General features: G+C 42.2%; 2 protein-coding genes across 2 annotated transcripts in view; both read left to right on the forward strand.

Moving 5' to 3' along the window:
- Positions 1-21,326, forward strand: part of Stx8 (syntaxin 8) — a 243,616-nt gene that overhangs the window by 103,811 nt on the left and 118,479 nt on the right. The gene's annotated exons all lie outside the window — the stretch shown is intronic.
- On the forward strand, positions 10,697-11,416 carry LOC107977812 (60S ribosomal protein L9-like). Its single transcript, XM_035447481.1, has one exon. It carries the CDS (start codon positions 10,720-10,722, stop codon positions 11,296-11,298), a length of 579 nt encoding a protein of 192 aa, XP_035303372.1. The 5' UTR covers positions 10,697-10,719; the 3' UTR covers positions 11,299-11,416.

The raw sequence follows: 21,326 nt of genomic DNA on the forward strand, positions 1-21,326 counted from the left end.
TTTTGTCAAAGGCTTTTTTAGCATCTAGGGAGACAGTACAGGTATGGAGAGAGGTCTGACCCAGGGGAAATGTTAGGGGAATCCACAGGGATGACCCCAACCAAGAATCCAAGCAGTGGTGGAGAAAATGCCATTGATGCCCTTCCCCTATGATGAGATTGGTGTCTACCTTGGTTACCTTTCCTAGAGCCTTCATCCAGTAGCTGTTTGAAGCAGAAATGGGCACCCACAGCTAAGCACTGAACCATACCATGGGAATCCCATTGTGGAGAGGGAGGAGGGATGAGCAAAGAAGCCAAGATGGTGCTGCAGAAACCGCAGAAACAGTCGACCTGACCTAGTGAGAGCATGGAGACCCTAGTCATAAAGCTGCAGAAACAGCATTGGACCAAACCAAGCCCTCTGAATGCGGGTGCCAGCTAGGAGGCCAAGACAGACTATGGGACCTCTAACAGTGGAGCCAGTGTTTATCCCTAGAGCACAATGAACTTTGGGAGCCCATTCCCTATGGAGGGATACTATTGGAGCCCGGATACAGCAAGGAGGGCCTAGGCCCTCCCCCAAACGATATGACAGACTTTGAAGGTGCCTGGTGGAGGGCCTCACTATCCCTGGGGAGGAATTGGGGAGTGATTTGGGGGGGTTGGTGGGGAACATGGGAGGATGGGAGGGCGAGGGAATGGGGGGGATGGATATGTAAACATGAGTAGTAATTAAAGAATTTAAAAAAAAGAAATGCTGAACACAGTTAACACAGTTAAAAGGCAACTAGTGATAAAACAGGGATTTCAGGCTGTCTGCCCATTACCCAGTGGTTGTATCTGCCTGTAGTTTACATGGAATTATTTTGTATTCTCACTAGTTCTGCAAATCCTCCAAGAATGTCTTCTCTAGGGCAGTTCTTGCTGGTCTGTGTATACACATGGATGTGCATGTTCAAGTGTCCTTAGTAACACAAAGGAATCCCTCAGAATATCAAAATTTGGAATTTAGGGGCTACTTAGGCATGGTATCAAATTAAAAAGGCAGTTTGGGTGGGCTCTGGTCAACAGGGTGCCGTTTAGTTTTGACTGAGAAGAGAGAGCCATTATTACAGAAGGAGGGATATGACCTTGAAGCCTTACTGTACCTTCTTGTGCACACGTGTGTATGTCAGGGAGGCGGGAGAGACTCAGACCACCCTGCCTGCAGAAGTCTAGCCACTCAGGGTATGTGCTGAGCTTTTTTTAGTTGTTGGTGGTGCCTGTGCTGAGCTCCAAACTCAATGGAACAAGCAGCCTGTCACATGAAGACTCCATGTCTGTAGGTGTGCAAAGTGCCTCTCCCTTGACCACAAGAGGGGATGTGAGCCTGCACTGCAGTGGCATTGGAGGTGTTGTAAGATAGTATCTTAATGCGTCGAAACAATCAGAGTGGGTTGTGAGGTAAGATTTTTAAGTAGTTTCCTTTCACTGTGGAAACTGCTGGGTGATGCTGCTTGAAGCCTGTGAAGTGTGAGACACTCAATAACTCGTAGCAATTATCATTAAGTGTAATTATTAAGTGCAGTATCTCCCACTTCATTTCACTTTTATTTTAAAGACAATCAGAGGAGTTGTGTCTCATATAGCTCTTAACAGAATACATAATTTTAAAATATAATGAATACATGAATTGTACAGTTTAAGCAGACTGTTATAAACAAACTTGGACAAAGGTATATGTGATAATTAGACTTTTTGAGATGTTATAATATGTTAAAAGATTTTTGTTTTTCATGATGCTGGATGATGTGGTGGTGTTTTAGTTAGAAGGCCAGCCCCTTAGTAAGGGCAGGATTTGCTCATGACTAATGTGTAGAACTAGAAATATGTACTTTGTCCTACTGAAGAACCATGGCCTGCATCCACCCCTTGGCAGTCCTGGCCATTCTTCACATTTAGCCACAGCTGCCCCGTCCCCGCCCCCCCCCCTTCTCCAGTTGGGTTTTTTTTTTTCCCCTGTATGTTCCCAGATAGGGAAGATCTTTTGCACTTGGAGTGGCATGGGATATCCTGCACTTTTTAGAAATTATAAATATTTCTGTATTTGTTTGTCTTCTCTCAACTAAATTATAGACTTCCTTTTTTTTTTTTTTTTTTTTGGTTTTTTGAGACAGGGTTTCTCTGTGTAGCTTTGGAGCCTATCCTGGCACTTGCTCTGGAGATCAGACTGGCCTTGAACTTACAGAGATCCGCCTACCTCTGCCTCCTGAGTGCCGGGATTAAAGGCATGAGTCACCAACACAATTGTAGACTTCTTAAAGGAGGGGGATGCATGTATCTTTGCAGTTTCACACTATATGTAAATACTTTGGATATAGGTAACACCAAGAAAAAAAAAGATTATCTTCAATTTTGGATTGGTCTGTCGGTCCATTTTATTTTTACTTTGAGAAAACTACACCACATATATACCACAAACCTCAGTGTCCCGTCCAGAGCATGGGCAGAAGCAGGGACACTGCAGTCCTGCCCTGGCTGGGCATCTGCCAAGGTTGATAGTCAACCTAACTATGGCTGGTCATTTGGAGCAATTTCATCCAAGGGAGACAGACCAGTTGAGAAAGGATCCAGAGCAGAGTAGATCCAGGGGGTGAGCTAAGTCCTGACACTGGGGCACACGGGATGAGATGTGGACAGCAGTGAACATGCCCCACCACTAAACTGCTGTACTGTTGTTCGACTGCCCAGACTCAGATCGGGTACCCAACTATTAGCAACAGATTTCAAAATTTAGGGGACCACTGGCAAGAAAGTCAATGGAGTTTGGGGATGGGGAGCCAGCTTTGGAGCAGTTCACAGCCATGAGAAGTGACAGTTTTTTGAGGTCAACACATGTGTCCAACTTATTTGCTAACGCCTGACACACTGCTGCACTGAACTCTGTGGTGTGAAAGATTTGCAGTGTCCTGTGCTCAACAGGTGTAGCACACAGGTGTGGCGTGTTTTGCAGTGTACAGCTCAACAGGTGTGGCGTGTTTTGCAATAGCAGAGGGCAACTAGGACAGAGTCGGCACAGAACACAGGGACCACATTTCAAATCTTCCTAGAAGATAAAAATTTAACCTTGGGCAGGCAGTTTTGTTTTCTTTTGGAAGATTCTGGGGGAAGGTCCTCAACCTGCAAGAATGAAAATAAAATAATTAAAAACTGATAGCTCATAAATTAAGTACCTTATGTCCTTTGAACATAGCATTGTACTGCTTTCTTCTTTATTTTCTTCCCGAACAACATTTTCTTTTTTCTACTATGTATGTGAGAGGGGTAGAGGAGGAGAGAGAGTGGCGCACGCACGTGTGCGCGCGCACACACACACACACACACACACACACACACACACACACACTGCCTTTTATTTGAGGTGGTGTCACTATATAGCCTAGACTGGCCTTGAACTCCCTATGTAGGCCAGGGTGGCCTCAAACCCACAGTAATCCTCCTGCTTTGGCCACCCAAATTCTGGGATTATGGGCATGAACTATTGTGCCTACCTCTATTTTTCCTAAAACAAATTTTATAAGAAGAAAACTAAATTGTAAACTTCTCTTATTATAGTTAATACCTGTTGAGTGCTAATAAAGAGATTCAGGAGGATGGGAAGGGGAAGGTAGAACAACAGGTGCAGGCTACTTTAATGGACGAGTAATTTAGGTATTCTTTGGCACATCAGGGCTTAAGAAATCATTTGAAGAAAAGCATTTGAATGTGCTCACCATGAAGAGATGATAAAGTTGAAGGCAAAGGGGAGGATGCAACAATTATCAGTTCTGCATCACCACCTAGTGTACACATCAATCAAAACATCATATTGAACCTCATAAATGTATGCAAATATGTCATAATCACAAAACAAGCACTAATTCAAAAAAGTCATTTAAAACCTGAAAATAGTGCATGTGTGAGATAAGACATTTCATATAATGCAGAAATGTACAAAATGAAGTGTAAAAATTCTTGTGACTCTAGAAGTTTTATGCAAGTAGGTATATGTATTCTTATATATGGGCCGTTTCTTAAGAAAAGGAGAATATATACCTCACACATTATATGCCTTCGCTTTTTTTCCATCAGTGCCAGAGATCCTTTGTCAATCAATGTATGAGACTTCTTCATCCAAAGAGCCACTTGATATTCCTTGTTTACCATAGTGTAATCAATCAGATCTGCAAAAATAGATGTTTTATATCTGGTGTGTTTCTGTTCCAAGCAGTGACCATTAATAGACACCAATTCTCCAAACCACTGTTTGTAAATAGGGATGTAGTGCAGTAGGGGTCAACAAACTCTTTGGCAAAGGGTCAGAGTGGACAGGACAGGCCCCATGCTCTCTGACACAGCTATGTCCATTGCAGTTTTGTCAAAGCAGGCATAGTTGTCCGTCCACACCATGCAGCATTCAGTTGTTAGAAGGATTGGCTGCTGGTATATGGAACAATGTAGATGAACATGAGTATATTGTACTAGGTGGAAGAATCCAGGCACAGTTGGTCACATGTTGTATAATCTCATTGACTTGACCTATCTAGAGTAGGTAGATGCATAGCTATAAAACTCGAAATTGGTCATTTCCAGGAGTGTTGTGGAATATTTGCTTAACATGTAAAGATGTGTTGCATTTGTTTAACTATATAAAGATGAGTTGCATTTGTTTATGTTACAGAATATTTGTTTATGTAAAGATGTGTTATATTTGTTTAATTATGCAAAGATGTGTTGCTGTTCAACTTGTCTGCCTAAGTCACCTGATTGGTCTAATAAAAAGCTGAATGTCCAATAGTGAGGAAGGAGGTATAGGCTGAACTTCCTGACAGGGAGAATAAATAGGAGGAGGAATTTAGGCACAGGGGAGAAAGAAAAGGCGAAGACAGGGAGACACCAGGGGTCAGCCAGCCAGACATGGAGGAAGCAGTAAAGTAGGACATACAGAATGAAAGAAAGGTCAAAAGTCCTGAGACAAAGCATAGATGAATAGAAACAGGTTAGATTAAGTTAAAAGAGCTAGTGGGACAAGCCTAAGCTAAGGCTGAGCATTCATAATTAATAATGAGTCTCCATGTCTTTATTTGGGAGCTGGTTAGGTGCTCAAAGAAAATTCCAGCTACACAGGAGCTGGAGAAGAGGCAATGGTGTGAGTTGCTTTGGGGGTGAAGAGAATGAAACTAGACATAGTGGTTGTTCAACATTATGAATGTCCTAAATGCTACTGAGCTGTTTAAGTTGAAGAATCAATCTACTACTTCTACATCGTATTGACTTCATTTCAATAAAAGAAAAAAAAATTCCTCACACTTTGCTGCCAAATTACCCTGCATGTCTTTTTGTGGCTCTGTCCCCCATCCTTCTCCAATCAAAATGAAAGAAGAAATCACAGTAATCACATGGCTCCAGCATGTGCAAAGCTGGCTTGTACTTGTTTCCTTCCTTAAAAGGGAGTCATCCTTTTCATTTATGTAAGGTTTTTTAGCGTTCAGTTCTCTAAGAAATGACAAATTTTGGGTTTTCTACTGTTCAGTGAGAACATTAGGTTCTCACACACCATTGCGTAAAGAAAAATAAGTGTTACAGTACAAAAAAAAAAAAAAAAAGAAAAGAAAAAAAGGAAACAACAACAACAAAAACAGTTCACATATAAGGTGTAGCAAAAGCAGCCATAGTTAACATGTCAATGAGTGAACGAAGCTGCATTCTAATGTATTGTATAGAACTTTATTTACAGTGAGAGAAGACGAGGAACTTTTGCTATGAAGGCAGTTTACCAGCCCTGCTACAATGTGATAATTTTGTGTATTAGGTTAGGATGAGGACGAAACAGATATGAGGTCTTGTGGGGGCAGATAACCTGGAAACTATTATAGTCTAGCCATGTCTCTTCACATCCAAGTCATAGACACCCCACCCCGTCCCTACCCCACCCCACCCCCACCCCGTGAAGTGGGTGAGATGTTGGGCTTTTTTACTCACCCCTACATTTACTTTTGAATGTGCGTTTAAACTTTGCCCATTAAGAATGAGTGTGGGGCTGGAGAGGTGGCTCAGAGGTTAAGAGCACTGGCTGTTCTTCCAGAGGTCCTGAGTTCAATCCCCAGCAACCACATGGTAGCTCACAAACCATCTGTAATGAGATCTGGTGCCTTCTTCTGGCCTCCAGGGATACATGCAGACAGAACACTGTATATATAATAAGTAAATATTTTAAAAAATGATTGTGCGCAGTTCCAAGTGGAGAGACTCTTTTTCATTAGAATGGGAGCTCAAGCTGGCAAGAAAATGGCAGTGAGCGAGAAGGGCATCCCAGCTTCTGTATATTATGGGCTTTTCAACTCAAGTTGACTCAACACTCACTGTTGACTTTAGGACTCACACTTTCTTGAAAAATGACAAAGATATTTACCTTTCAGACTCTTGGGCTATATATCCGTGTATTCTTTCTTAGGTAACCTTCACCACTCTTAATGCATGGACCTCCAACATTTCCTCTTCTTCCTTGCCCCCTTCCTCCTCCTTTCCTTTAGGTCTGAGACTAGAACCCTTACAAATGTGAAGCTCTCAGATCTCCTTTAAAATATTTAAGTCATATATCCCATTAGAAATAATCTTGAGTTGTGGCCGAGGGTGTAGCTCAGTGATAGCATGTGTTTGTACCACACACAAGGCCCTGAGTTTAATCACCAGCTCCAATAAAACAAAAAGGTTTTGTGAGTGAAGTTCTAGATCATTCTTTATAGTTGCTCTTATAAAAGTATACATACTATTGCTCTGTGTATTGTGTGGATCCTAAAAGAATTTAGAAGAGGTTTTGGTTCCACATTCCAGTGACTCATCTTGTACATCCTCCTTTGTAGATTTTTGTAAATTATCATTTGGCTTAAATTTCCCCCTTTCCCAGCAGAAATGGAGACTAGTAAGGAAATGATGCTGTCATGTATATTGTTTTAACATTACCCTAGACTGTGTGCTGTTGGGATTTTCTGATGTGTGGTGTGGAAACAGCTGAATTGCTTCGGAGGCTCTCACAAGCTGAGTTGACTTGAGAACTTGGTGATTAATAAGGTAAAACTGTTTTCTCTTCAGGCAGAGCCATGGGTTTGATTTTTTTTTTTTTTTTTTTTAGAGGTGGGGAGTTAAAAGAACATTAGTCTTCTAACCAGGGATTTTTGCTGTCTTTATCGTGGAACAAATACCTTTTTCAGATCTAGACCGGACATGGTAGATAAAGCTCTCTGCAAGGTGCTTGGGAAAGTTGTAGTTATCTCCCCGAGTGGAGAGGTCTTTGTTGTAGAGGAAGAGGCCTAACCTCAAGGGTTAATCAGTCAGCACTCATGTGGGTCAGAGAGAAAAGTTCACATCTGGGTGTTAGTGACCACCAAGCCCTTTCCTGTGGTCCTTTCCACAGTGATATAGCCTTAAACATCCCTTGAGCTCAAGCCTCCGGGGTAGATTTATTGAAGCAAAATGTTCTTTGTCCATATGATAAAGTTGTGTATTTATTTTCTTTGAAACTCAGATAAGCAGCAATTAAGAACTCTGCGGTAGCTGTTATTTGAGCAAGCATGCAAGAGAGTAATACTGGCCAAGTGTTCAAATATAGCCCTGACACATCTCCTGGCATATTGTAGATGTTCATTTATTGCTTATTGGCTGAATGGGTGTTGAGTTTTATAAGGCTGATGAGTCTGGTAAGGCACTGCCAAGTTGAGCCAGCAAGTGGTGGTTACATAGCTTTTGCTTTGTGACTGCTTTGTTAAACTGTATATATATATTTTCTGGTTTTCTCTTTACATGTTGGATTTCAGGATTAAAATGTTTTTAAACATTTTAGGGGAAATTATAATGAAGTAAATCCTATATGTGGAGCTTGTTTGCTTTAGAGGCTTAAGAGTAATATGCTAAAATTTCCTTTGTCAAATTGAAGCATAAACATTGAAGCGTTTGCTTGTCAACACATAGAATTTGGTAATTAATTTGTATTTGGAAAACTTGGTCCAATTTTGAACATCTAGGGAGCAAGGTTTCCAAGTGTATCTCACTCCCAGCCAAGAACAGCTGCATCGTACATTGTTTTTCAGATGGCTTGTCCATGACATCTGTGAAAACAGACATCAGTAACTGAGCATGCCCGAGTGCATGGCGCACTGCGGCATTTTGTGATGTATGGGGTCCAAGGTCTCCACTGGAACAGAACACCATGCTCACTTGGATAAAAACACTTATTTGACTTAAATTTCATTTTTGTCTGGTAACAAATGGTAAGGATAAAACCTCCCAATGTTAGCAGAAAGTATATACTACACTAATCAGTATTTAGATGTGCTCAAGTTCAAGACTCAAAAGAGGATTCCCCATTAATGGCTTTAGTTTCCCTGTGAGATACATGTTGGTGATAAGTTAAGATGACTTCCCTAGCACTTGTGTGATGACCGTCATCAGTTAAAAATAAAAGGAAATAACTTCAGAGTCTGAACCATTATGCAAGCACCAAACACCATTGAAGCAGCTGGGGGGAGGTTAGGGCAACACCTGTTCACTCATCACTGGTGTCTTTTTCTCGCCAGAGTGGGCTTGGAATCTTGCACTTCCATTCCACACCCCCCTCCTCCCAACCCCAGCCCTCGCCTACTTATGATTCATAGGAAAAGACAAGATCAGGCTTTTACAAATCAGCTAGTTAATTAGAGGTGACCATAGGGCAAATTCGAAGTTTCTAGACATTCAGATGATTAACTGTGGCAAAATAGATTTCTCTAACTCTTGTACAGACTGTTTCCGTTTCTACTAATAAAAGCATCATGAGGGAGGAACCACTGACCTGGCTCCCCCAACCCCCGTGCTTCCAATTAGGAGTCTATTATCTCATTCCAGATAATTGGAAAAGGATATCCCAAATACTGCTTCATGTAAATATGGTTTTTGCCTGTGTTATATTACTAGGAGTTCTGAACACATCTGGAGTGAAGGCAGCCCAGGGGACATTAAAAGCACACTGTTTGGGTTGGCACAGTGACATTATAGTATATGCCAATTTGTAATGGCTTTTGGAAACAGGCAGTTTTAAACTCTCCCTGAACTATTCCCCTGAGAAATTATTCAATTAAGTACAACTAAAATTAATGTTTAGCCATTTTTTTTGTTTGCTTAAATAAAATAGGCAGCTATAGAGGAAAATCTGTGCTTCATGCTGTGTTCCATGCTTGTGTTCCTGTTTGACCCTGGGAGTGAGCTCCCAGGAAATAGCTAGGCATCTTGGAATCAATGCCTTTTCTAGAAGACACATAGTTGGCTAGACTCTGCTTCTGACTTTCCTGTTATGTAAATGACTGTCCTGTATAGACAGCTTTACACACCTGGGGTTCACCTAAGTTTCTGTCTACACCTGCAGAGAATGGGGGCCCCAGTGCAAAACCTGAAACTTCTACTGTCTTTCTAAGGGAGTCTCTAACTTTAATGGGTATAGGGATCACCTGGGAGCTTATTAAAATGGAGATTTTGAGTCATTAGATTGAGGCAGAGCCTGATGTTCTCTTCATGTCTAACAAGCTCCCCAGGGCTGTGGCTGGCCGAGGAGTACATTTGCAACAGGGAGGTTCTAAGCGGGACCTGGCCATAACTTTGGTCTCCATTCGGATGTTATGCCTCTTGCTTTTCTTTCTAGTATATGTCCTCACTTAATTCTCAGAATCCTCAATTCTTTTTTATTTTTTTCTGGCTGTTGGACACACTTCTCATTGGTCACAGGAGATAATGGCAAGGGGCTTTTGTTACATGCTGTCTTAAAATCCAGGCATTGTCCTGCCTTGTTTTCTCTGCCCATCTTTTCTAGTGGGGGTTAGGAAGAAGAGCCGATAAGCTGACACTCCGTTGCCAGTGTTACTGAACACACATGCCAGAGCCCTGGTGAGTAAGTGTGGCTTTGCGGCTTCCATGCAACATCTGCTTCCAGAGTTTGGCTGCTTAGCTTGTTGGTCCAGGCTTTGATGGTCAGTGTATTCAAGGATGGTTAGATTGAAACACAGTTAAGATCCACAGTCAGTGAAGTCCCTTGGAAGACTGGTCCATAGCCCTGGCATGGCATTTCTTTATCTGCAGAGAGGGTATTCCACAAGAAAGTCTATGGTCCCATTTGTTGACTGGCAGTCCCCTTCCTAATTATGGCAAACAAATTGATCTTGAAGGAGTTGCTAGAGGTGAAGATGGTCTTACTGTGGCCAGAACTTTCCACTTCTCATGTTCTATCACAAAGAGAGTCCAGGACTTGGAGTGTAGCTCAGTGGTAGAACATTTACATAGCAAGCTGTGGTGCCTCACTTCATCTAAGGCCCTGAAAACAGAAACAGCCCAGCACTTGCTTTGTTCTGTTCATTAATTGATATAAAGTTTTAAGTCCCTACCCTGGATTTTTGTCTTCAAGTTCTTCCTCTTTTAGTCCATCTTCTGTGGTTTTTGCTTTGTTTTGTATCTTAGTAATACTTTTTTAAAGATGTAGCTGTGAGGACTGGAGAGATGGCTCCTACAGAGGACCCAGGTTCAGTTCCCACCATCCATATGGCAGCTCATAACTCTCCTTAAGTCTAGTTCCAGGGGATCGGACTTACTCTTCTGGCTCTGTGGGCACCAGGTAGGCATGTAGTGCATACATATGCAGCTAGAACCAGCATGCACATAAAGAATGTGACCCTGGCTCTTTGCCCCATCTACTGCGAGAATGATGACCATTCTCAGCAATCAGACCGTCGACATTCCAGAAAATGTGGACATCACTCTGAAGGGGCGCACAGTCATTGTGAAGGGCCCTAGAGGAATCCTCCGAAGGGACTTCAATCACATCAATGTAGAGCTGAGTCTCCTCGGGAAGAAGAAGAAGAGGCTCCGGGTAGACAAATGGTGGGGTAACAGAAAAGAACTGGCCACTGTCCGGACCATCTGCAGTCATGTTCAGAACATGATCAAGGGAGTCACACTGGGCTTCCGCTACAAGATGAGGTCTGTGTATGCTCACTTCCCCATCAACGTTGTTATTCAGGAGAACGGGTCTTTGGTTGAAATCCGAAATTTCTTGGGTGAAAAATACATCCGCAGGGTTCGGATGAGAACAGGTGTTGCTTGTTCTGTTTCTCAAGCCCAAAAGGATGAATTAATCCTTGAAGGAAATGATATTGAACTTGTTTCAAATTCAGCGGCTCTGATTCAGCAAGCCACAACAGTTAAAAACAAAGATATCAGGAAGTTTTTGGATGGTATCTATGTGTCTGAAAAGGGAACAGTGCAGCAGGCTGATGAGTAAGACCTAAGTTAACCAGTTCCAGAAACAAGATCCTGAATTAAACACTATTTGGGGTGTCTTTTGGGACAATAAAGACTTGTATTGATTTGGAAAAAAAAAAAAAAAAAAAAAAAAGAATGTGACCCTGATTGTGTCACTTGGCTTCCTGTCATTCTTCATGGCCTAACCAGCACTTCTGAGATATCATCATCCTTTTTCTATCAGCGTGTAGTACTTAATATTTAATGTTCTTTGGATTTGAGCTTTTAAATGTTAATTTTCATTGTTATCAAAATGATGCCACTTTGTAGTTTGAAAATTAGAATTAGGCATTCCAAGAGTAACCATTCCTTCCTTCCCCAAAGTCCCATTCCTCGCAAACAATTTTTGCAGTTCTTTATCTTTCAGAGTTCATCATTATCCATATTTCTTTTTTGTTTTTCTTTTCTGTTTGTCTTTGTTTTTGAGACAGGGTCTCACTATGTAGCCTTGTCCAGCCTGGAGCTGGTTAGACAGACCAGGCTGGACTCATTCACAGAGATCCACCTGCCTCTGCCTGCCAAGTGCTGGGGTTAAAGGCATGTGCACCATGCCCAGCAGTATGCATTTTTTAGGAGATTGTGATGCTGGTTCAGAGTGTTTTCCATGTTAGGCATGTTTATTTCTTCCTAAGGGAGATGTCACCATAACTTACAGTAATACTGCACACTTCCCTCACTCCCCCATCCCACACACGTTTCCATTAAATCAGTGTTGATGGCATTATGACTACGGAAATACTGTTTGTGGTTGAGCCACAGTGTGCGCTATGATTAGATCTTTATTTCATTAGTACACCATTTCCCTCTAAAGCCGGTAATTGCTTCTTGGTTGTGGATTTGCTTAGTTACCTGTGGTTGTCACATTCACCAGTTAGCCCTATCTTTTAGCTAGGATTGTGGGATTCCTGCATGCTGGTGCAATGTTGGTAGTTTGCCTATGAATTTCCTCTTTTAATTGGCCAGCCTTTGCTTTCCTGGGTCCTTCAACTCCCTGGTTCAATCTGGACAACTGCCTGGGCTCCTGCCTGGCTCTTCTGGCTTCCTGTTCTATCACATGGGAAATTCAGTACCCTTTGACTCTATGATGCACATTCCCCAACTGCTTCTTTCTGGCCATTGCTGTTTTGATAGAACACACTCTTTAAGGGCATCTGAAGGACAGTTTTGTGGACTGTGACTATCCTAAGACTATGTGTGTCTGAATACCACTGTCCTTACCATGCAGGCTGGAAGGTTTGTGAGTCAGTTGTCTGGTTTGAATTGTGAAGATACCCTGTAATCTCCCTGGGTTCTCTGTAAAGTTTCCTGTTTAGTTCTCCACTGTATGTGAGCTAGTTTTCTGCCTTCTCTCTGAAAGCTTTGAAAATTTCTCTTCATTTTAGTAGCCTGAAATTCAATGTTCAGGTGCCTTGAAGGGCACATGAGCCAGTTAAAGATGGCACTGAGGGGAAGTCAGGAGGGCAAGTCCTGAGATGTGTACAGAAAAGGATGATTGATTGCCAAGATCAAACCAGATGAGGTCACTGCATGAACGGCTCATATTCACTAGGTAAAGCACAGGGCACCTAGGTGCATGGTAGGCTGACCTTTAAAACCATTGGCTGGCTGTTTTCCTGCTCTGCAGTTTTTTTTTTGTTTTTTTTTGTTTGTTTGTTTGCTTTAAAAGATGCGTGCTGTGGGGCAATAAACAAGTTCCTGCTTGACTAGACTCCCTGCTGCATCTGATTGCCTGTTCCCAGCCTCCCAGGATCCAGGAGACAATCAGTACACTTACCCTTCCGGGAGACCCAGCTCAGCCTTCCGTGGTTGGACTAAGACCCTACAGTGCCTCATTTTTGAATGTGAACATTTGGCCATAAATCAACAGCTAGCCTGAGAAAATTCACTAAAACTAAAATCTAGGGGTAGAAAGAGAAGAAAAGTAGGAAATTGGAGGAAAGACAGACACCACAGGAACATGTGTGCACACTCAGTCTCGCACATGCAAACACTGCATATGTGCTTTCTCCTCCTCCTCCTCTCTTAGATTTAGTCATACTGATATGGGGAAGAAGAGAAAGAACTTACCCAAGTGTCTCTCTCTCTCTCTCTCTCTCTCTCTCTTTCTCTCTCTCTCTCTCTCTCATTAGCGATAGAAAACAGTGCATCTGTAAAATTAAACAGAGGGCATGAAAAGGGATTGTCAGAGAACAAGGAAGAGTTTCTAGGAGAAAAGTGATAAAGAATAGATGGTTAAGTTTCCCACTGCAGATGCCCTGGTCTGCACCCAAGTCTTACCTAAGTACCTGGGCATCTCTGTAATCTGTAAGAAGAGGAAATATGGAGAAGTCAAGGTGATGTTCCTAAGGAATGAGAAAAATGCAGACTATGTTTAGTCTGCAGTTAGACCGAAATCTGAGCTGTGCATGGCATGCGCCCCTGAGCAAAGTGTTTGCATTGAAATCCAGAGTCATCCCCCCACCCTGCAACATCTTGTGCCCCACCACATGTTAGAAATCTGAAGTAGACAAGCCACAGAGTTTTCGTAAGCCTGTTGTAACATCTGTAAAGCACACCAGTTTCCCTGTTCACTCTCATCTATGGGAGGCCCAAATAAGGCACGGTGTAGTTAGAACACTTTACGGAATCACCATTGTGTATTTTAAAACTCTGCAAGTATAAGAAAACAAGTAGAAACAGGTGATGTAATTCTAATCTAGAAGTAATACAGTTTTCCAGATTTCATGAAAAGCTAGTCTGTTTTGTAAAGGACCAGAAGAAAGAGTCCAGCAATGACTTTGAGGAGATTTCCAGTCTCTGGTATTCTTTGGGGACTAACATATTTTTGTTCTAACCATGTATTCTTGTTTTCTTTTTGTTGCTGTGATAAAACACTCAAACCAAAGCAGCTTAGGGAAGAAAAGGGTTTATTTGAGCTTGCAGGCAGTAGTCTATCATTGAGGGAAGTCTGGGCAGGATCCTGACTCAGAAACCATGGAGAAACACTGCTTGCTGACTCACTCACTCTCCTGTGCTTGGCTAGCTTTTTTATACAACCAAGGACCACCTACAGCAGGCAGGATCCTCCCACATCAATTAACAAGATAGCCCCTCCCCCAGATATTTCCCAGGCCAATCTGATTTGCTCAATCCTTTCTGAAATGATGCTAAACTAAGGGCCAGTGTCTTTACTTTAAGGTGCTGCATGTCTTTAATTCCAGAGGCAGAGATAGAAGCAGTCAGATCTCTATGTGTTTGAATTCAGCCTGGTCTATGTAGAGAGGTTCAGGCCAGCCAAAGGGACACAGTGAGAGTCTATCTCCAGAACAACAACAACAAAAGCTAACTAGGACACCATGTCAAACAAATCTGAACATGCTGTAGACACTGAGATATAGGAATGGAAGCTGAGATCTGATTGATACAATCAACTCCCAGAGGAAATGAAATGTCTCTGGTAGAGACAGATTCTATGGAATTTGTGATGTAGGCTCTTTTTCAAAGAACAGAGTTCTAGTAGGTGGGGTGGAAGGATGCATGAGGAAGTGTGCCTTGCAGCTTCTGTCAGAGTATCAGTACTTTCAGGTTTGACTTGGTAGGTCCAGGTCTTTGGTGGTCAGTCTGGAAACTTATGAAAGACTCTCAAGAAAATTAAGTGCTATAAACATTATCCACAGCTTCTATCATTGTGAGTGAAGAAATGTTAGCAAATAGCTTTGGCTAACAGTTGGGAGTTGTATTCTGATCTACTACTTGAGTTTGATAATCATGGCTTGCCTAACAAAAAGAGTGTAACAAATGCATTACTCAGCTGGATGGTGACATCACCCACCTTTAGTTCCAGTACTCGGGGGAGGTAGAGGTAGGTGGATCTTTGTGAGTTCAATGCCAGCCTGGTCTATAGAGTGAGTCCCAGGACAGCTGGAGCTGTTACACAGAGAAATCTGCCCCCTCCTCCCTCAGTGCAGAAAAAGCACTACTCAGACATTTTGAGAATAAGTAATATGTGTCTAGGTTTATAAGATTTAAACAATTCTGTTCAATATGCAAAAGTTGCTAAGTGTAATGGTTAGCCTCAATTGTCAACTTGAACAACCTAGTCAATGAGGGATTGTCTACATTGAGTTGACCTGTATGCATATCTGTGGAGGATTGTCTTAATAAAGTTTATTGATGTGGCAAGTTAAGCCCATTGTGGGTGGCACCATTCCCTAAACAGGGGGTCCTGAGCTGTAGACGAGTGGAGAAATCTATCTGCCTACAATCAAACAACTGAACACTTATGCATTCATTTCTCTCTGCTCTGACTGTGGCTGTGATATGAGAGTTCTTATGAAGTCTTGCTACCTTGACTTCCCTGCTATTATGGGCTGTGACTCAGAACTGTGAGCTAAAGTAAACCCTTTCTTCCCTAAGTTGCTTTTTGTCAGAGTGTTTTATCACAGCAACAGAAATGAAGCTAGAGCATCCAAACAAGGTAAAATGTGCATTTCAGTAAATAGTAAATGACATTTCCTAATAGGAAATCTTTATAAGGGAAAGTTCAGCAGTCTCCTCTTTCAAACAAAGCAGAGCAAACAAGAACAAACAAGGCATCTTGGGATGTGTGAGTTGATGTCTTTTTCTTTCTGGGTGTTCTGAAAAAGGCCCCTAAAATTAAGCAGATGTGGCTTTACCTATAACCATCCGTGTGACCTTGGACAGATCACATAACCTCTGGACATCTCCTTCAGCAGTGTGTGCCTCACAGCATTGTCTTCAGAACTGATGGAGATTGACCTTGCTCGTAGGAGTTGTCAACCTGCCTTTGATGTGTCTGTGTTATCCCTCATCATAGGGAAAGGGGCTTACTTAATGTGTCATTCTTAAATCCAATTTAATTATAAGCTTGGCTTTGTTTATAAGTAGTTTTTTAGAGCAACAGAGAAATTGAGAACAGTGCCCAGGACTCTTAGATGCCCACACCTGGCTTCCCTATTGAATATCTTATGTTAGTGTGATGTGATCTCTTTGTGATCATTAGTGAACCTGTGTGGAAGTATTAGGAATTAAACCCACAGTTTTTCATTTGGTGTTATTTCTGTTCCATGATCTCATCTAGGACATTTATTTTATTGTCACCTCCTCTGACAGCTTCTCATGCTGTCTTTGTTTTCTATGGTGTTGACAGTTTTGAGGAGTACTGGTCAGGTATTTAAATTTTTATTGCATTTATTTATGTATTTATTGTGTTGTAAGCATGTACATGCATGTGTGTGGATATTGGTGTGTCACAGCACACATGTAGCTATTAGAGGACAATCCATGGGAGTTTGTTCTTTTCTACCATGTGGGTTTTGGGGATCAAATACAGGCCATCAGACTTGGCAGCAAGAGCCTTTACCCACCAAGCTATCTCATAAAACACTGAACTCAGGTGTTTTATGGAATCTTGCATGGCTTGAATTGCTGTGATGGTTTCCTTGTGGTAACACGGACTGTGAGTTATTGGGAAGAAAACCACAAAGATGTGCCATTTTTATTACATCAAGGTGACATGCTATCAATTCAATTTGTGACACATTTCATTGTGTATTTCAGACTTCTTCACCATAGGGTCACTAGTATTCCTTTCTCCTCTGCTTGGTTTCTAGACTATTCTTGGAAAGGCAGTCACAGCATGCAACCTGTACCCCAGTGGGGAGTTACACCCTGCTCCTTGGAAGTGCAGTGTCTGTGTAAACTCTTTGGAAGTCAACACCAGGGATTTGTTTTCTCCTCCCTCAGTGATGAATTTTTTCAGTCATATGTTTATGTCAGTACAAACACCTGGATATTTATTTTTCTATTTTTCGGACTTTTAAAAACTTTATTTATTATTGTATGTGAGGTGGTGCATGCAAAAGACAACTTTACGGAGTTAATTCTTTCCTGCTGCCTTAACATAAGTTCTGGGACTCAAACTCAGGTCGCTGGGCTTACACAAAAAAGCAGTTTACCCAACGATCAGTCTCTCCAGCCCCTCTCCTCTGTGTTTTAATTCCAAACTATCTACTTTGTTGTTTAGGCTCCTCACTTGGCCTTTGGGAACTTCTGTGGTTGGCACATCTGCTCCTATCAGTGGGCTTTTTGACCACATTTTATCAGGCACTACAGGATACTTCAGGGGTGTAGTCCAGATTTTTCTGCATCGGTCTTAAAACCCGTTGTTTTTCTAGGGATTCCTGGTTGTTTTTATTGGAGGATGGTTATTTGAAACCCAGCCTGGATGCTGGTATACTTGTTGCTATAGGGAATATTGGTTTTCTTAAGTCTTCTAGATAGACAAAGCATAGAATCATACATGCATTTACTAACATATACATGCATAGTTTAGTGTCCATTTCCATATATAAGTGCCCATATCTGTATTAAGCTCAACATGAGTTCACACTAATGTCTCTAATCTAATCCATGGCTGCAGTGTTCTTGCTCTTCTGTAAACTTCCATCTAGCAGTGAGAATCTGGCTCCCACCATCAGCCATCCATTTCCTTCCCCCCACCCCCGAGACAGGTTTTCTTTGTGGCTTTGGAGGCTGTACTGGAACTAGCTCTGTAGACCAGGCTGGTCTCGAACTCACAGACATCCACCTGCCTCTGCCTCCCGAGTGCTGGGATTAAAGGCATGTGCCGCCACCACCACCCAGCAGCCATCCATTTCCTTAGTGCATCAGTTCCAGTGGATAAGCATAGCAGTGTAAGAAGTGTTTCCCCATCCACCCCATGGGAACCAGCATGGTCACCTGGATCCCAGGGCTTCTGTGTCATTCCTTTTGCCTTTTGCCTTGCAGATAGCACCCTTTCTAAAGCCATGAGGTCAGAAATTCTTCCTATACTTCCTCACCAATGTGTTTATGCATGTATTAGAATTAGATAGTTGCCCTTTTAACAGTCTTATTACTTCCTAAAACCCCAACCTCCAAAAGGGCTTTTTTAAAAAGTAATGTAAATTAAGGTTCACTATGTACCTTCTATGAGTTCTGACAAATGTATAATACCACCTAGTCACGTTACAATATCATACAGAATATTTTCACCGCCCTAAAAATTCCTGTGAGTCACCTCATCAGCCCTCTCCTCCTCTTAAACTCCTGGCAACCATAGATTGTTTTACTCTCTCTGTAGTTGTGTCTTTCCTGGGATGTCATATAATTGAAATCATACGGTATATCGTAACCTTTTATGCATGCAGGTTGCTAAGAAACACATGTTGGTTATCTGTAAATCATTGCAGTCTGAGCTGAGCAAGTTAGCCTCAGGATTCTAGGCTTCTCAAATGATGGAAGATCGATTTTTTTGTTTTGTTTTGTTATTCAACTTGGTTTTGTTTTTGTGTATATATCTTACTTAGCAAAGAATTTTAATGTGCTTACATTTTTTTTTTAATAGTCAATACCTTATTGAAGGGCCAGGAAAACCGGTGAAACCTATTCTAGGGCTTTTTAATGACTAAATAGGACAATTTCTGGAATGCTCTTGGCTCTGTGGCTCCACTCCTAGGCGAATGCTATCTTCTTTGAATTTTGTAGTTTTTTTGTGTGTTTGTTTGTTTGTTTTTTGTTTTGTTTTGTTTTTGTTTTTTGAGACATGATTTCTCTGTGTAGCTTTGGAGCCTATCCTGGCACTCACTCTGGAGACTAGGCTGGCCTTGAACTCACAGAGATCTGCCTGTCTCTGCCTCCCAGTGCTGGGATTAAAGGTGGGTGCCACCAACGCCCGGCTGAATTTTATAGTTTTATTAAGATGTAACATTTTTTGTTTCCATATTGATGCTTTTGAGCTTGAAATTTATTGCTTTTTAAAATTGGGGAGGAGGGCATATGCACTTCAGTTCAGTGCCTATGGAGTCTAAGAGAGGGTGTCAGATCTCTGCAGCTGGAGTTCCAGGCAGCTGTGAGCCACCCGACATAAGCGGTGGCAACTGAACTCAGATCCTCTGCAAGAAAAGTATGTGCTCTTCACCTACGAGGCATCTCTCCAGCCCCATACATTTTTAAATTAAAAGAGTATTGTGAGTCTGGGGAGATGTTCCGCTGGTAAAACGCTTCCACATAAGTGTGAGGTCCTGAGTCTGAATGTAAAGTGGGGTACCATAGCACCCATGTCTATAACCCAGTGCATTCTTACAAGGAGATGAGAGGCAAATCCCTGAAAGCTTGCAAACTAGCTAGCTTCAAGTACAGCAGCATGGAGGGGAAACAAACAAACAAACAAACAACAACAACAACAAAAAAAACCGAAGGGATCTTGTCTCAAAGAAGATGGAAAGTGAGAACCAGCACCCAAGGTCGTCCTTTGCCTGCCACACATATGTCATGAAATTGTGTGCCCACATTCAGACACAAATGTGCATATTTATACATTGCACACACATTATAGATAGACACATACACCAACTGAGGTGAAAACGACTATGGCTTGGAGGCTGGGGAGAAGCTCAGTGGGTCAGAGTGCTATGCAAGCATGAAGATCTAAGTGTGGATTCCAGCACTCATGGAAGCAAGGGGGAAAAAAAAAACTGCCTGGTGTGGTTGACCATAGCTCCAGCATTATGGGAGGTGACAGGAAGATGAGTAGGACTTGCTGGTTACCAGCACAGCACCAGGTTCAGGAGAGACCCGTCTCAAAGAAACAAGACAGAGGATGATAGAGGAGGGCATCAGATGTGCTCCTTTAGCTTCTGTTGGCATCCCACCCACTCCCACCCAAAATACTATAGATTATCTGGATGATCCTATATTGTATCTTACTGTGCAGTTTGAGCCCACCTTTGCATTCGCGTGTAACTGTCTTGGCTAGTGCAAGCAGAAGGTATTTTTAACATGTAATAATTTCCTTCCTAGAAAAGACCAAAGACTGTCAACTGGGTAACTTGTAAAGGATGTTTCAGGGCTGGATAGCAGGAAAGTCTCAGGGGCCATATTCCTGTCTTAATCAGCAGTTTAGTATACGCAAAATAACCTTATCTACTAATGTTGCTGGTAACAACTCTTAGTTGCTATTGGCAGCGTTGAGGATCAAACTGAGGAGGCCTCGTGCATGCTTTGCAAGCACTCTACCACAAAATGCATCCTCAGCCTGTGCTTTTTATCTTTCTCATATTTTACTAAACTAAAGATCCATAAACCTGAAGAAAAATTTTGCTTCAATTTTGTATTTGATAATTTAAATATGGTGGCTGATCAATCACTCAGAATTTCCTCTAACTGTATAACTAACTCTCTACACCTCAAGATTGGGAAACGATGGCTTAGCACATGGCACATTTTCAGTAAATATTAGCCGTTGTTGTTATGGTTTTAAATACTCTGAGCTTTTAGTAATGTGCTAGTCTGGTCTGGCTGTCTTCCCTTCCCACATTTGGCAAGTTCCCTGCTGTAAGTCAGGTTGATGGCTCTCTCCCTCCCCTTCCTCCTGTGCTCAGAGCAGCTCTCAGCATGGCCAGCATCAACTGCCTCTGGCCAGTCTGGTAGATAAAGCACATTCTGCACACACTCTGTGTGTGCACACAGTTGTTCATGAAGGCACATAGGTGCATTGTATGGAGGTCAGAGGGCAACCTCAGGTGTCCTTTCTCAGGTGTCTCCCTCATTTTATTTGAAACTGGGTCTTCTCATTGGCCTGAATGCTGCCAAGCAGGCCAGGCTGGCTGGTCAGTAGATTTTCCTGCCTCCACCTCCTAACATGCAATTCTGGGATTGCAAATGTGTCACCATATTTAGCTTTCTAATGGCATCTGGGAAGCCCAACTCTGGTTCTCATGTGAGCAAGCCACACTTTACCATCTGTCCATCCCTGAGCTTCCTTTGCTGCTGCCCTCTTGTGTCTTAAGATTTGTTTTGTTGGGCTGGAGAGATGGCTCAGCAGATAAGCACACTGACTGATCTAGAAGACACAGATTTGATTCCCAGCGCCCATGTGGCAGCCATCCATAACTCCAGCCCCAGGAAATCTTCTGCCCTCTTCTGGCCTCAAAGGGCACCAGACAGGCATGTGGCACATAGACTCTT

The sequence above is a fragment of the Cricetulus griseus genome, chromosome 7 (genome assembly GCF_003668045.3).
Source record: "Cricetulus griseus strain 17A/GY chromosome 7, alternate assembly CriGri-PICRH-1.0, whole genome shotgun sequence".
Taxonomy (NCBI): domain Eukaryota; kingdom Metazoa; phylum Chordata; class Mammalia; order Rodentia; family Cricetidae; genus Cricetulus; species Cricetulus griseus.

Coding starts and splice junctions, on each gene's coding strand:
- LOC107977812 (XM_035447481.1), top strand. CDS start 10,720: ATGATGACCATTCTCAGCAATCAGACCGTCGACATTCCAGAAAATGTG.